General features: G+C 37.7%; 2 protein-coding genes and 1 long non-coding RNA gene across 3 annotated transcripts in view; 2 read left to right on the forward strand and 1 right to left on the reverse strand.

The window, feature by feature from the left end:
• The window catches only part of LOC109229232 (testis-expressed sequence 10 protein-like), a 38,553-nt gene extending 28,701 nt beyond the window's left edge, over positions 1-9,852 (forward strand). The window contains exons 15-21 of the mRNA XM_019394606.1: positions 4,097-4,231; positions 6,518-6,666; positions 6,772-6,912; positions 7,269-7,592; positions 8,398-8,516; positions 8,988-9,085; positions 9,322-9,852. Coding sequence (XP_019250151.1) covers positions 4,097-4,231; positions 6,518-6,666; positions 6,772-6,912; positions 7,269-7,592; positions 8,398-8,496 — 848 coding nt within the window. The 3' untranslated portion in view covers positions 8,497-8,516; positions 8,988-9,085; positions 9,322-9,852. The remainder of the gene's footprint in view (positions 1-4,096; positions 4,232-6,517; positions 6,667-6,771; positions 6,913-7,268; positions 7,593-8,397; positions 8,517-8,987; positions 9,086-9,321) is intronic.
• LOC109229233 lies at positions 10,240-13,717 on the forward strand. The gene is made up of 2 exons (XR_002068525.1): positions 10,240-10,649; positions 13,456-13,717. It is a non-coding gene; the product is annotated as an uncharacterized LOC109229233 (long non-coding RNA).
• LOC109230114 lies at positions 15,723-16,216 on the reverse strand. The gene is made up of 2 exons (XM_019395643.1): positions 15,942-16,216; positions 15,723-15,843 (listed from the first exon to the last, which is right to left on the reverse strand). The coding sequence occupies exons 1-2, from the start codon at positions 16,214-16,216 to the stop codon at positions 15,723-15,725; spliced, it is 396 nt and encodes a 131-aa protein (XP_019251188.1).

The following is a 16,487-nucleotide window of genomic DNA, read 5'->3' on the forward strand; positions in this document are numbered from 1 at the left end:
TGTGGAATTTCTATGTTCCAGTCCTTCGATAGAATGAAAAACTCCATGATATTGAGAACTTCTTTCACCTGTAATCTCTGCTGCGGAGATATAGTGCTCACTGCTCGTAGGAAGCATCGTAATTAGCTGAGAGATCCAACCACTGCTGCTGCAGAAACTCAGTCTCTCCACCCACCAATGGAAACAACTCCTTTGTAACAAACCACCACGATTCCCAGTCCCTTCACTCCCTTGCCTATCGGCTTTCAGTATATCAAATGCATAGCCATCACAACAATGATCCAGGCATGATTATTCATCGTCACCAGCTGTACTGGTCGTTTCAATGTTAATAATGGAGGAATTGGAGGTCCTAGAATTCTCCATTTGGATGAGTGATTGTTCGTTGAGCTTCTTTGACGCCATTTTCCCTGTAAGGGAGATGAATTTTACTGGAACATCTTGAAAACTAAGATTAAGGTCAAACATCTCAAATATCCACTAAAGTATGTCCAAATGGGCAACACAAAATGATGGAATTATAGAATAAGAAAATCAAGAATGCAAAAGAGCAATCAAAGTATGGGGAATTTAAGTTGATTATCAGGGGTATAGAAAAATGGCAAGTGGGTTGGGGGTGGGAGAAACAAGGAGGGTATCAAGGAAAAAGGAACTTTATCATACGCGCTACACAAACACATTCCTTGTGTATGTCCACATCCAAATATATATAGTGAGAGGACAATGATGAAATAAGAATTACATTAGTTTTTGGACAAAGAAGGATGAACGGAAAGGGGGTAGCCAGCTATGGTGGGAGGCAGTCACCAAAAAGAAGAATAAAAAAAGAACACATTGGGCTTGCGGGCGGCACACATTGGCAGGTACTGCCCGCCGGTCGTGGAAGCTACTTGAGTCTCTACCAAGATGATAGAGGCTTCAATGGCATATTGAATTGTTTGAAGTATGTGAGCATCTCATCTAAAAGTTTAAGTTGTTAACAAAAGCATACTTTAATATACTTAAATATGTCCTAAACAAAAATATTGCATTGTTTTGCTTAGTTAAACAGTGGCCCTGGAAACTTATTTGGAGAACTAATGTACCTACTAATGTAGCTTGTTTCAGTTGGCTGGCAGCTTTAAGAGCTTGCTTGACACAAGAAAATTTAATGAGGAGTACGTTTGTGCAATAGATGTTATCTATGTAAAAATGAATGTGAGAGTACAGATCATCTATTTTTGCATTTTACAGTGGTTAAAGATATATGGGATATGTTCTACAATCTTGTTGGTATAATTTGGGTTATGCCAAGGACCTTGAAAGAAACATTTTGTCATTTGGAACAGTGCAAGAGTTGGGAATCTATCAAGAAGTTCTGGAAAATGATCCACCAATGTATCATTTGGAGTATTTGGAAGGATTGGACTCAGAGATGTTTTGATGGAAAAACAACTCCCCTAAAAATCCCGAAATTTAGATGTTTGCTTAATCTTTTTGCTGGGTGGAACCATTTTGATGTAGATTATCCTATTTTATTTCTTGATTTTGTAAGCTCCCTGAGTAGTTAGGTGGATATGATTGTATGTTCTGCAGGGAGATTTATCTCTTTTGTGATCAGTTTCTACATCCTCTAGATGCTTCTATTAACGAAATATTACTTTACCTGATTAAAAAAAAAGAGCATGGAGGTGGGAACTAGAAACTAGAAAATAGAAAAAAGGCCCATTAAAGGCGAATGCTTGAAGCAGCACACGTAGATGAAATGGTGATAGAGGAAGGGATGGATAGTTGGTTGAGATGAAGTTAAAGTGTTGGCTAATGCATAGACAACCCCTTAAAGTTGGCGCCAATTTTCATTTTGACACCTCAACTGACCCTTGTACCTATTAGACAATCCAACACTCGATCAGATTGTGCCTATTGAACAGTTAGTCTCAATCTCTCTTCAAAATGAAGCTCGTGATTCCAAGCGCACTGACATGGAAATGCCCAAATCGATGGGTGATACGTGTAAATTAACACAACAAATTTTTTTTAACGGAGAGACAAATGGGAAGAAAAACAAAGAAAGACAAAGAAAAGGCTTTTAAGCTAAAAAAGAACATTATTATCTGATAGTCCCTTCCGACCTTCCCTCCGTCTGTCATCCTTTCCCCCTCCCTTCTATTTGTCGGCCCTTCATATTCTTTTTTCTTTCTTTCTGTTTTCCTTTTTTTTCTTTTTCTTCTATCTTCCCTACAGAGGCCTCTACCGCCACCTTGCACCGATTGCGTGTTGGTTACCATTGATGATTTACCCCTCCCTTCTATTTGTTGGCCCTTCATATTTTTTTTCTTTCTTTCTGTTTTCCTTTTTTTTCTTTTTCTTCTATCTTCCCTACAGAGGCCTCTACCGCCACCTTGCACCGATTGCGTGTTGGTTACCATTGATGATTTACCCCTCCATTTTTATCTCCCACAAGCTCCAAAAGAAAAATTCTGCTCAGCCAAAGTCCATTCACACCGGAAAACAGAGAGCTGCAACTTGCTTCTCAATAAAAAATGCGCAACTGGATCACTCCATGCCTCCATTGTTGGCATCTTAATTACTACCACTGCACAGTATGCATACATAAACTCCTTTAACATTATTTCTTTTCACTGTCAAATCTAGGAGTGTTGATTTCTTTCTTATCATTTTTGTCAAGTTTATTAATTTCCACTTTGAATTAGGCTCCTACGACAGCTGAAACGAAGAACTTGAGATATGGAAAAGATATAATTGAAGGATCTGAGAATGAATTAGTTGCTCACTGGGTTGGATTTAGATCTAAATATGAAGATGACACTCGTTTAGTGGCTGGTGATGAGGGTGTCAGCTCTGCGCCTGATTTTTCAATGGCAGTTAGCTATGGTGTTTGAAATTTTGTGGTACTTTGTAGATGATTCGTAGATGAAGAAGAAATGGGTTGCTGTGTGGAGAGAAACGGCACAAATGGAATTTTTCACTAACTTAAATGGGTGGAGCAAAAGAGGTTTAATGGGTGGCAAGTTGGCGGTGGCGGGAGAAAGTAGGAGGAAGGGGAAGGTGGAGGTGGTGGCCGGGAGAGAGAAAGAGGCAGAAGAAAGAAAGAAAATTAAAAAGATAATTTTTTTTGGCTTTTCACGCTCTCAAAGGTGTGTTACATTCATTGTGCCATCTCAATAGTTTGTGTCTAATAGGTACAATTAAGTTTAGATCAAGTATGCAATAGGAGATAGTCTCAGTTGAGGTGTCAAAAGGGCAAAATATGAAGAGCCGTCTGTGTATTTGGCCAAAAAATATGTGTGATTCCACTTGAATATTTTGATCTAAGTTGCTTGGACACGGGTGCGGATCTAGAGGTCGGATCCTTCGAGATGTAAATTCGAAGATTCAGGGATACGAATCCTAGTATGGATACGGGTGCGGGGAACCGGCTAAACATAATTAAAAAAAATTAAAATATAAATTCTTCACGACTATTTCCATCTCTTATCTTCAAGTGGAAGCTCAAGCATTCCTTTTCAGTCAACCTAATCTGTCTATTTCCTACCGACCGTTGTCTCCAATCCACGTTCTCATCACAAGTGTTGATAATATTGTATTATGTCATCGTGTGTTTCATCTTCTTCCCCCAGAATATGGCCATCGATTTGTAGCCTTTTTTATGGAGTATGTTAGTGCATATAACCAGAAGATTTTTTTTTAAAGGTTTTCGTTGATCTCCTCGTAATCTTATAATGGATTTTCATGAGTGTTACCAATGCGTTAGTGTGTCAGTATACTGTAAATTTGGACCTGAGTTTATAAGAGTTTGGTCCATGTTCTTTCAGGCCGTGGTGGTTCTAAACTACTTCTAATGAAAGACCTTATGGTTTGATTTGGTTCAAACAAATCTTAAATAAACGTTCTCTTGTATCAGGAGAAAATGATATAACTTTAATAAATAAATGGAGTTTCTCTTTAGTACTTATCTAAAAGCATAGTTACTAAAGATGTTGTGTCAAGATATAATTGAGGAAGCACAAATAGATATCATTTTGCTTTTTCTCTCTTGTATGAGTACTAGCAGTCATCCTCATGATATTATTTCGTCTATGTGCTTTTAATGCAGGTCACGAGTTGGAACCATTTATCCTTTTCCGAATCATAGAAGTTCTGCACTCATCCTACAAAGCTGGCCATATCCAGATTGCAGATTATATTAGCTTCTTCATCACTTTGCTTTCACGCTTTCAAGTTTATCCTGGTTTTTCTCTATTCTAGTACTTTAAGACTTAAGTACATACATATACCAGCCCCCCCGCTGTTTCAAATTCGGAATCATGTTAGGTGTATCTCTGATTGTTTTATGTGTGTGTGTGTGTGTGTGTGTGTGTTTGTCTTTGTGTTGTTTCTATTAGTGTAAATCTGGTGGAGCCAAAAATAAAGTCCGATGTGCTGTTTGATCTAACTGGTGCTCCTTACTATGCATGGAAGCACAAAGTTCTTAAAGGAATCAAGTTTTTCCGGAATGATTTATTCTGTTGGACCAATTGAACATGTGATTTCTCTGTTGTAGGAAAAGAAGCATTCTCTTTCTTGCTTGCAACCAAACTAAAGTGTAGAGGCCTTTCCTGTTTCAATACATCTCCTCTAGTTTAATATAACAATAGAAGTGACAAGCCTAGCTTCCTTTGTTAAATAGTTTTACAGTAAATAATGTTTCTATAAGTACCATGTTATATTTCCCCCTAATGTTTGACATTATATGTGATCTGCATAATAACTAAGGTTTTGACAAAAATTGCTAAATTAACTATTCCTTCTTTGATATTATAAAATGTATCTTTAACACAGTATCTTTGAATTTGCTATTGAAGATGATTGTAAGAATGAAAAGGGGTATATTCCTCCACATTATTTTGCGATTTGTAGTTGACGCTTATGGTGTTTATAGCTAATGGTTAATTTAAATTATTGACAACTGAATCATATATAAACAAAATTTATCGGAAAAGGGTCTGATTGCCCCTCTACTTTCATTTATTGTTCAATCCTACCCCCATTATACTTTCGGTTCAGATATACCCTTGTTCTATATTTGGCCCTATTTTAACGGCAAAGACACGTGGCGCCTTCTGAGAAATTGAACCAACCCAACATTTAAAAAAAAAAACCAACTCGACTTGTTACCCATAGTCTGTGCGACCCTATTCCCCTCTTACTCTTCTTAAACCCCTATGGCATACCCCAATGCTTCCAGACCATATCAGTTTTTCCCCTTGGTGAGAAGGCTTCAATAATGGACCCTTTTTCACATTCCATGAACCAAGCAACGCATCTGAACCGCATATCAGAAGGTGTTGCCCCCACTGTGTATAATATGGGATTCAAAACTCACCTTCCTTAGACTTCAAAGGCTTGTTCCCAGAAAACAACCCCAAATTCTCCATCTTAAATTGAAGTGGAACTCCTCAAAATCTAGCAAAACCAATTAATTAGCACGTGAAAATTCTACATATAATTCAAGAACAATGTCAACAGCTCTCAGAGGAGAGATTCAAATTTGCATAAATGATAACCATATAGTGCTTTTCCAATCATATCTCCCCTGTTTTCACCTCAGCAAAAACAGAGCTTTCTATTTCCAATCATTGACTCTCAGATTCTCCCACGTCGTACAAACCAATTTCCCATTACTTCAGTGATTCCCAGATTCAAAACAAACTCAGACACTAATCTCAGCCCAACTTCCGACAGCTCTGTTAGTTCCACTCAACTATTTCAACAGATACAACAAGTAGTAATAATTACGAACAACAACAACAAACCCAGTATATTCCCACTAGTAGTAATAATTACAAAAATAAGAAGAATTACAAAGGAGTAAGCAGAAGGCCATGGGGTAAATTTGCAGCAGAGATAAGAGATCCTAATAAGAAAGGGTCGAGGATTTGGTTAGGAACTTTTGATGCTGACGTGGATGCTGCTAGGGCTTATGATTGTGCAGCGTTTAATAGAAACAGGGGAATAGGGTTGGGTGGGTTTTGGGTAACGAGTCGGATTGTTTTTTTTTAAATTTAATGTTGGGTTGGTCCAATCTCTCAGAAGGCGCCATGTGTCTTGCCGTTAAAATAGGGGCAAATATAGAACTTTGATGGATGGCCTGGGTATATTTGAACGGAAAGTTTTAACGGGGGACAAGATTGAACAATAAATGAAAGTAGAGGGGCAAATTAGGCCCTTTTTAGAGAAATAGAGCAAATGTTATGGTCAGTATGTTACATTGCATATAATGATAATTATATTGGACTAAAAGACAGAATGATTCCCTAGTTTATTGATTAGCAATTTAACAGTCAATAAGAAGAGAAACTGATAGAAGGATTACTGCAAAGAAATTGGCAGGTATTGAGATATGAGTATAACTAAGAAGCCCTTTCACTTTTTTTATGCGAAAGTACTTTCTCTTTCAGACATCACATTACTTGTTCTTTTGCTATGACCGATAGTTTATAAAAATTAAATCAGGAACCTGGATGCTTTTCTGCAGAGAAAATCTATCCTACTAAGAAGCATGAAGGGAAGTCAAATCGTGGAACCTTCAAATCAGTTGTTAGGGTTGTTTGTTCTTGTTTGTCGCAGATTGGAGATGATGTGCTCGTTCTGCAGTTGCTGGAAAAAGTTGTTCTTGATGAGATAGTGAGTTAAACAGCAAGAGTTACTGTATTGATAGTGCTTCATTTTGTGATAATTGAACGTAATATTTCTCCAGCCACTGAGCTCTTGGTTTTATTTGTTCTGCAGTCTCACAAACGACCAGTAGATAACATATATGGTTTTATAAGATTGCTTATCACACTGGATTCAAAACCTACAAGACTTTCCGAGCAGACAATAAATAGATTAAGCGATGTCCTTCCGGAGTACTTCTTAGATGTTATGACTGTAAGTATTTTTTGCTGGTTAGTTTCCTGCAACTTTATAAACTGTTTGTTATAGATCAGCTGATTACTTGTTGCTTCATCTTTCATGGTGCTTAGATAATTCTCTACCATTGAATTGTGGCTTACAAGAATGAAAACTTCTAACTCGACTTTATTGAGATTCCCTACCCCCCCCCCCCCCCAAACCAAAAAAAACACAAAAATGAAAGGAAAACCCATGCTGTCAGAGCTGTGATTTGTGTTGTTGGTAGGAACTTGTTCTTAATTTGCATTCTTGCTGGGATTTCGCTCTTAATTTCATTTGCTTGTAGTACCTTCAACTCATGGCTTTTTGTTTGATTTTTAACTTTGATGTAGCACATTCCAGAGGAAGATAATGAGTCTTCTAAGATATTGATTCGACAGACGAGGCATTATTACCTCCTTCCTGGTTTTTTCTTACTTGATAGGAGTAACATACTGTTAAATCAGATATTGAAAGTGATGGAATCATTCATCAGTGCCAATGTTTCAACGCTTTTGCCTCATCAGGATGGTGCTTTGGTGAAGGATCATTCAAGCAGAATTCTTTCTATAGCCTCTCTTCTCTTGCTTATGCATGGGGATGTTAAGATGCAGAAACTTCTTCTGGCATGCAAGACAGAGATTACGAATATATTACAAAGCATGCTTACGCTAAAGGTATGACTTCAAACTCTGAGGTGAAAGCTTTCTAATTCTCAACCAAGCTAGCATATAGTACAACTCATTTGTAATTTATACTATGAAGGTTACTGGTCCCTATGTTTTACTTTGCCAGAGTCGTGGTTATATTAATTTTTTTGGATGCATAATAATTTCAAAAGCTGCAAGTGTTGCTAGCTCTTGTCCCTGTTAAACCGTATAAATTGATAAACCGAAACTTTTAAAAAGAGAGTTCCTTTAGTGCTGCTGCTTCAAGCTTTCATGAGTGTTAAATAGTGCGTGACCATCTCATCTAAAAACTTAAACTATTTCAGAGAGTACAGTTTTATCTGCATAATTATGTATCAGCATGCCCCTTCACATGCGAGCCTGATTCTTATTCATTGGCCAAGCACATGGAAATTCTTTTTGATAATATGTGACGGTAAGACTCGTATCCAGGACATCTGCCTGCTCTATTCAATGAATACTGTGTGACCATCTCATCTAAATGCTTAAGCTGTTAGAGGGAGTGCATATTTATCTGCTTAATTATGTCTTCAACAAAAGAGTAAAAATTTCTCTTTCAGGTTGCCCCGGGGGGGGGGGGGGGGGGGGAAGAAAGGATCATTTACTTTATGTATTTGTGCGATGGTGCTTACTATATGTTATGCTAAGAACTAATTCCAAAAGATTGATGAACAGAACTTTGTGTATTGGTTTTGGCAAGGAAAAAAGAGAGGCAATCTGTTTCTATGTTAATTCGACCAGCATTAGGCTTCATTTTGATGTTCGTTGCATGTAATCAATTTTATGTTTGCAGTCTTCTGGGGATATTACCATATCAATTGAAGAAAGACATAAAATTCGAAGTGCTTATGATAGACTGGTTGCAGCCATTAGCACATTGGAATACGACTAACCTGGAATAACAAGTTCGAGGTAAGTCTGCTTTTCTGCTACCTAGAATGTGTGCTTGTACAACCCATTTTGTTCTTGAGAAGGCCCTTAAGAGCATCAATTATGAGAGTAGAAAATTTGACTTGCACGAATCAAGAGTCTTAAGCATGTTTATTAAAACCTTTGTGATGTTTTTCCACAAATGAGGCTCATAGTTTAAGGTATGCTTTTCTGCTTTATGAATTATTGATCAGTACCAACCTCGCTGTTACATGCACTTGTTAGAGGATAGATGTTGAAGATGACAAAAGTTTCAATATTCTGCAATTGGATGGGGAATATGGATGCAGCATAGCGTGGTTCTATTTTACAGATAGTTTATTTACCCTCCATGGGCATTTACTAAAAACCAGTCAAAAGTCTCTTTTTAAATAAAGTAATACAATCTGCAGTACAGGACAGAATGTTTTCACTTCCTCGATGATCATCGATTGATATCTTTACTTTCTGCAGACTCAATGGAGTTCATGGTAAAGAAAGAGTTCAGCAACACAATAGTCATTCAATTTTCTTTGATGACATCTAAAAGCTAACGTCTGCCAATAGAGTGGGTAAGTTGGATATTTTTAAGACATTTCTCAATCTAACAATGGATCGTGAATCATATGTAATCCATATCAATTTTCATACAAATGCCTAAATTTGCCTAGGCAATGGTATGCTGTACACTACGTCATGCATTTTCATGTCATATTGAGACTATTTTGTCTGCTGATTAAGCAGTATTATATGCATTTGTCGCTTGAGTTTTATTCCGTTCTGATATATCGTGGATTTGAGAATGCAGAGAAATTATGGGACACATTTGGCAGAAGATAAACAGCATTCAGTAAGTTGTGAGAAACGTAAGTGTCAAGTCTGTTCTGTTGCAAGAACTCAAGAGACATCTCTGTCAACGGTGAACATCATAAGCCTTGTTAAGTCAACAGTGTAAGCTGTGTTGTCGGTGACTCAATCTGATGTCAACTCAAGTAATGATTAGGATGCTATTTGGCAATTTGATTTTTCCATCTGCAGGTTTTGGATAAGTTACAATTACAATCGAGTCTCATTTCGTAGGGTATTCCATAATAGTCAGTCAGCACCCTACATTTTATAGTCACATTTGTAATTTTGTGTTCTTGCCATAACGAGAAAAGGCAGAGAGAGAATGAAGGCATATAGGTATAGGATCCAACAGCATATGTCAGGGCTCTAACATTTCCTTCAAGCTGAGTTTTGCAATGAATTCTAATAACAAGTTATTTTCGAATGTAAAGCAACTCGAAGACTGATTTAAGGAGTAGTATTTGTATTATGTTCGTTAGTTGTTTTTCCATTTTCTTTCTCACTTCATTTACCTCACCTTAACTTCACAGGGTTTTCATTAGGTTCTCTACCCTACGTTTTATCTCCACTTCTGTGGTTTTGTACATTTTTAGTTATGGAAAGGGCATAAAAGACAGCGATATGAAGCCACAAAGGTAATTGATCCTACAAAATACCTAATTGCTCTGGAACATATTTCTTCAAGCTGTACTACTATAATGAGCTCTACTATATTTATAATTATAAAGCAACAATTTGACAAACCTTTTTTAGTGAGTGTACTTTACATGTAATTAATGAAAACTAGGCAACTACCTGCCTCAAACTCTGGAGAACGACCAGAGCTAAAGTCCCTTTAAAGGGGAGAGGCCTTCTCTGCACCTTTATATTATTTGTCACTAACCGATTTTTTTTACTATGTGCCTCACGCAACTGACACTAGTAGTGTGAAACCTTGCGCCATGATCATGATTTTTGGAAATATGGTTAATGTTTCACAGAAATCCCCCAGCCATGTTAACACGGCTTCTGAAAATTTTCTCATACCCTAAGATGTACTGTTGCAAAAATATATAGATAGGTTTGGACTTTTGAGTCATGATTTCGAAATGCCTTTAACTTTCTTTTGAAACTTAATTTTCCCCATATATATACATATATTTGACAACTTTTTCCTCTTCTTCCAAACTATTAACAACAGTGGAGTTGAAGATATCTGTGCAATTTTCTCTCCAACTTGTTATGTTGTAGCCCTCCCCCTGGATCTCCTTTTTAATACATTCGTGGACACCAAAAGCTACTTTAGAGGTGAATTCTCAGAAATAATTAAATTAATACTTTGCTTTATGGTATATTTACATTCTTATTCATTTGGAAAGGTGACAAGTTTTGCCAACTTGAAATAATAAGTGATTATGCAGTGGATGTAAATGCATGTCTTACATTCAAATTAGTTCCCTTTTTCATTTTATCTTTCTCTTAAAAGCACAGGTAACTTAAACAAGAGGGCTGTACATTATTTTTTACATGCTTCATTCTTTCGACAATGATTTATGTTTTACATAAATCCCTTAGCATTATTACACAACCATGTCATGTGGATCTGAAATTTCTTTTGTCCCCCTTTTTTGTGCTATAAAATAGAGAAATTATGGTTTCAAGTGATTGCTAAATTTCTATTCTTAGTTTTAGTATGTCCACACTCTTCTTTGCATCAGTTACAGTGTCTAATCTTAAACATATCCTACTTGTTTATCGTTTATTTGATTGCTTGATCCCACTGTACTCTTCACATATTTTTACTCTCAAACTTCTTTTATAGCATTTCCCAACACTCATCTCTATAGGCATTTAGGCTTAAAGTTTGAGTTGGCAGTAAAACATTATATCGATCTGCTTCAGTCCTTCCATGAACAAATGTTTCCAGAAGATGATCAAACATTGTAGTAATAAGATTCCTATATTGTTTTCTGAGTTTATGCTATAGGTGGATTTATCTCAAGATTTTGTCAAGTATTTCAATTTAGGAGTTTCTACTCATGCATAAGAGCTATCATTGCACATTTCTAGCTTGTCTTGCCTTGCCCAGTTTATATGGACTTTTTGCTGAATCTTCTAATGTATGTTTATGCTTCAAATTTGAAACCAACTCAATCAAATTTTGGAGTCTTTAACTGCCTGCCAATGGTAAAAGAGTAAATTTGGGCTCCTTCTGGTGGATTATCAATTCTCAGAATTAGCTTGCTTTGAGTGTGGCGATACCCGCCACATGATCACAGACTGCCCCGGACTCAGGAAGGTTGCACCTTCCCAGACTACTCAAGCTCCACGGATTCAGTCAGGTCCGCAGACTTCTCAAGCCATGATTGCTGCCCCAGTTGCCGCTCCACCCGCACAGCCAGCTAGGGGTGGGGGACAGGCAGGTAGAGGTCGCCCTAGAGGGGAGGCCAGGCCAAATTCTATGCTTCTCCGCGTAGGACAGAGGCAGTTGCTTCAGACTTAGAGCCCGTTTGGCTTAGCTGATTTAGAGTAGCTGATAAGTATTAGGTGCTGAAAAGCACTTTTAAGTGCTGAAGCTGATTTAAAAAATAAGCAGTTACGTGTTTGGATAAAAGTGCTGAAATTAATAATATGCAGCTAAAGAACTGGGTATACGAAGAGTTTTGTTTTAAAAAGAAGTATTTAGGGATAGAATAGTAAATATTTTGGTCAAACTTAAACTGCTTATAAGCTGAAATTTGATAAGTTGGGGGAGACCAACTTATGGCTTTTGGCTTATTTTTGGCTTATAAGCACTTAACTTATAAGCACTTTTAATTTTACCAAACGCGTAGATAAGCCAAAAAGTGCTTATAAGCCAGTTTGACCAGCTTATAAGCTTAGCCAAACACCCTCTTAGTCATTACAGGTATGGTTCCGTTTGCCAAAGAGATGAACCAGTCTTATTTGATCCGGGATCCACTTATTCATATGTGTCACCTTACTTTGCTATATATTTGGATGTATCTCGTGATTCTTTGAGTTCTCCTGTTCATGTGGCCACACCTGTGGGGGATTCTATTGTCGTGAACCGCGTGTATCGATCATATTTAGTTGTTATTGATGGTTTTGAGACCAGAGTTGATATATTGTTAATTAGTATGGTAGACTTTGATATTATCTTGTGCATGGACTAGTTGTCGCCCTATCATGCTATTCTAGATTGTCATGCCAAGACTGTGATGCTGGCTATGCCAGGATTACCACGGCTAGAGTGGAGGGGTGCATTAGATTATGTTCCTAGCAGGGTTATCTCATTTCTAAACGCTCAGCGGATGGTTGAGAAGGGGTGTGATGTTTATGTATCCTTTGTGAGGGATGTTAATGCTGATATTCCTACCGTTGAGTCAGTTCCGGTAGTGAGAGACTTCCCAGATGTATTTGTTATTGTGATACGATATTGACGCGCATGCAGCGGTATAATGCTTGGGGTTGATGTGCATGCGGCAGTATAAGGTGGGACTTATGTGGGTGTTGCTTGAAGGGGAACTACGTGAAGCCACGCGGCATCATAAGGTGGGCTAAAGTGCGTGTAGATATTTCGGAAAAACTGTTTTCAAACCCTATTTTCAAATGTAAGGCTCACGCGGCGGTATAAAGAAAGATTGCAATTGCAATTGAGAAATGTGAATACGGCAGTACCTCGGTTGTGATTCTTGATTATACGAGGCGGTACCTCAGTTTTGGTTTCATTATACGAGGGGGTACCTCGTTGTGATTCTTGCTATTCGTTTCATGTTGAAGGTGTTTTTGGTGGAAAATATATCTTGTTGTGTCATTCCTTATTATTCTAGCAGTTGTTGTTCGTACATGATCATTGTAGCACTTTAGTTGCTTCTTTTATGCCATTTCTATTGTTTATTTTCGGTACTAGTTCTTGCTACTATCATGTTCCGTATCAATTGTTTCTTCACTTTTCATTACATATCCGTATTACATTTTTATACTGTCTATTTTATATACTAGTAGGTGTCTTGACCTGGCCGCGGTACTACTCTACTGAGGTTAGGTCTGATACTTATTGGGTACTGTTGTGGTGTACTCATTCTACGCTTCTGCATATTTTTTTGTGTAGATCCATGTACGTCTGCTCGTGCCGGTCATCAGAGGTTATTGTAGCTGCTGGTAGGGAGATTTTAAGGTACACCTACTCCACATCCGCAAGCCGCGGAGTCACCTTCCCTATTTTACTTCATGTTGTATTTCTTTCAGAGAGTGATGTATTAGATATTCTAGAATTATTCTATAGAGCTTATGACTCAGTTTCACCAGTTTTGGGGTGCGTATTGTGAGATTCTGCTTTTGGAAGGTTTTTATCTATTATTCAGTTGTTTTCAGTAACTTGTTGATTATATCTGTTTAGTTATTATTGTTTGTTAGGTTTACCTAGTTGTAGAGACTAGGTGTCATCACGATATCTTACGGAGGAAAATTGGAATCGTGAAAATAAATTACATCACTTTTAGACTAATCAAATAGCAATCAATTTAATGCAAATAAATGAAGTATACTACATATATAATTAGTTGGATTGTCTGTAATTAAAAATATTCTTTGAAGTCGTTGTCTTAATCTAATTAAACCTTTTATTGTTCGAGTAATTTCATGCACTAGCGAAAGAGAATTTATAGATATATCAAGCATCACATTGTAATTTCTCAATCCATAGTTAAAAAAGTTCTGTCAATTATCTCAAGTATATGTTTTGAATATTAGTTGTATTATTCTTAAACATATATTTTTATCGAAAATAGTACACGCGCATACTATATAGACCAACAATTGCTTTGCGCGTTAGGGAAAGCACGCACCCTAATACTATTAAAAGTAGATTTCATATTAGACAAAATAGTCATTAATTTTTTTATTTTTTTTTAAGATTTAGGACTTTAAGTTCAACTAAAACTTTGCTTATTAAAACTTGCTTATATGAAATATTATACAGTAAGGCCTAATATTTAGGATATTAAAATTTAAACTATATGAATTAGAAAATTTACTTATAATATTTTTCTTTTTATTGAAGGAAAATTACCAGTTATGTCATCTCATAAATAAGTTAGTAAAAAAATTAGTCAATTCAAAAATATTAGCCAATTAGTTATTTGTATCCAAAAGAATGTCAAATTTTTGCTTTCTTTTGAGTGAGTGTTGTTGGAATTAATTGGATACTTCTTAAGGAGTTTAAATCTCAGTTTTGGGAAGATTTGTTAGAGTTTTGAGGTGATTTGAATTGTAAATTCGAAGTAGAACATGAACAAGGAAAAAGATTATGTGTATCACACCGTGTATCACATCAACAACAACAATGACAACAACAACAACCCAGTGGAATCCCACAAGTGCGGTATGGGGAGGGTAGTATTTACGCAGACCTTACACCTATTCCAGAGGAGTAGAGAGGTTGTTTCCGATAGAACCTCGGCTCACGAAGATGGAAAGAGACAGTGGAGCAGTAACAACAAAGGAAGCCAAAAAGATAACACCAGCAACGTAACAACCAGAAAATAGAAAGAAAAGCAATAACAATGACACAATACTACAGACACAATAAGCAATAAAATCACGGGGAGTCTCAGAGTGCTCCAATTCACCTAGCACAATGTCCCTATCCCCTTCATCATTCAGCAGTTTATGAAAGTAAGTTTGCCATCTCAACTTAATTTGAGCGTCTTCCATTAACACTCTTCCTTCCTCGTCCTTGAAGCACCTCACTTGGTTTAGATCACGAGCCATCCTCTCTCTCGCCTTGGCCGGCCGGAATAACTTCTTGTCCCTGCCTTTGTCCCCAGTTCTTTGTACAAGCGACTAAACGTTGCAGTCTTAGCCTCCGTGACCGCTAACTCCGCTACCTTCCTAACTGTCTTATATCTTTATCTGTTCATCCTCCTCTCCTCCTCGTTTGTACTCTCCACTAACCTCCATGTACGCCGCTTTCTTTCCTTCCACATTTCCCTGGACCTCGGCAATCCACCACCAGTCGTCCCTGTGACCGCCCAAGTAACCCTTCGAGACCCCTAACACCTCTCTCACAACCTCCATTATACAGTTTGCCGTCATTGTCCACATACTGTTTGTGTCCCCACTAGTCCTCCAAGCCCCCATAGCCAACAACCTCCCCTCCAGCTCCTGAGCTTTATCCTTCATCAAGGCACCCCACCTAATCCTCGTACGACCCCGAACCACGCTATTCTTCCTCTTTATCATGATGCCGACGTCCATCACTAAGAGCCTATGTTGAGTCGCGAGTGCCTCGCTCGGGATAACTTTGCAATTCTTGCACAACCCTCTATCATACCTCCTAAGGAGGAGATAATCAATCTGAGTCTTAGTCACCGTACTTCAAAAAGTAACCAAATGCTCCTCCCTCTTCAAAATACTAGAGTCCTTAATCACCAACTCAAAAGCCTTAGCGAAATCCAACAGAGAAGTGACACATCCGTTCTTATCCCCAAAGCCAAAGCTGCCATGAACCTCGCCATAGCCACTAGCAGACATCCCGATATGCACGTTGAAATACCCTCCTATAAATAACCTCTCCATGGGCGGAGTACCACGCACCACCTCATCCAAACCCTCCTAAAACGCCTCGTAACCTCCTCATCCAAGCCCGCTGGGGGAGCATAAGCGCTAATGACATTCAGAGTGAGCCCTCCAACCACTAACTTAATAGCCATTAATCTATCGCTCACTCGCCTAACCTCTACCACCGTCTCTCTAAGTTCCTTGTCCACCAAAATATCTACTCTGTTCTTATCCTTCGAGCCTCCAGAGTACCATAATTTATACCCATCCGCATTCCTCGGTCGCTTGCCGGTGGTGGATATTAGTATCATATTTGTATCACATGTATACCTGTGTGTGACATACATGCGTGATATATGTGTCCCGGAAGAATTTTTTAAACTCGATTTTAACTACGAATTTTGATATCAATTCAGTCCAAATCACCTCCAACCATACACATTGAAATAGGCTCTTTTTGCTTAGATTTTTGGAATCTTATATGTGTGTGTATATATATATATATAATTGTATTTCACACCTTGTTTGCTAACTCATCCATGAAATTTTCTTTCCGTCTTGCATCTAATGTTGTTGATACGC

This window comes from Nicotiana attenuata, chromosome 7, assembly GCF_001879085.1.
Source record: "Nicotiana attenuata strain UT chromosome 7, NIATTr2, whole genome shotgun sequence".
Lineage (NCBI taxonomy): Eukaryota > Viridiplantae > Streptophyta > Magnoliopsida > Solanales > Solanaceae > Nicotiana > Nicotiana attenuata.

Excerpts from the sequence above, each read along its gene's own strand:
- LOC109230114 (XM_019395643.1), bottom strand. The coding sequence starts at position 16,216 with ATGATACTAATATCCACCACCGGCAAGCGACCGAGGAATGCGGATGGG. Across the intron at positions 15,844-15,941 it reads AGGAGGGTTTGGATGAGGTG|CTTTGGCTTTGGGGATAAGA; the intron begins GTGCGTGGTACT and ends GGTTCATGGCAG.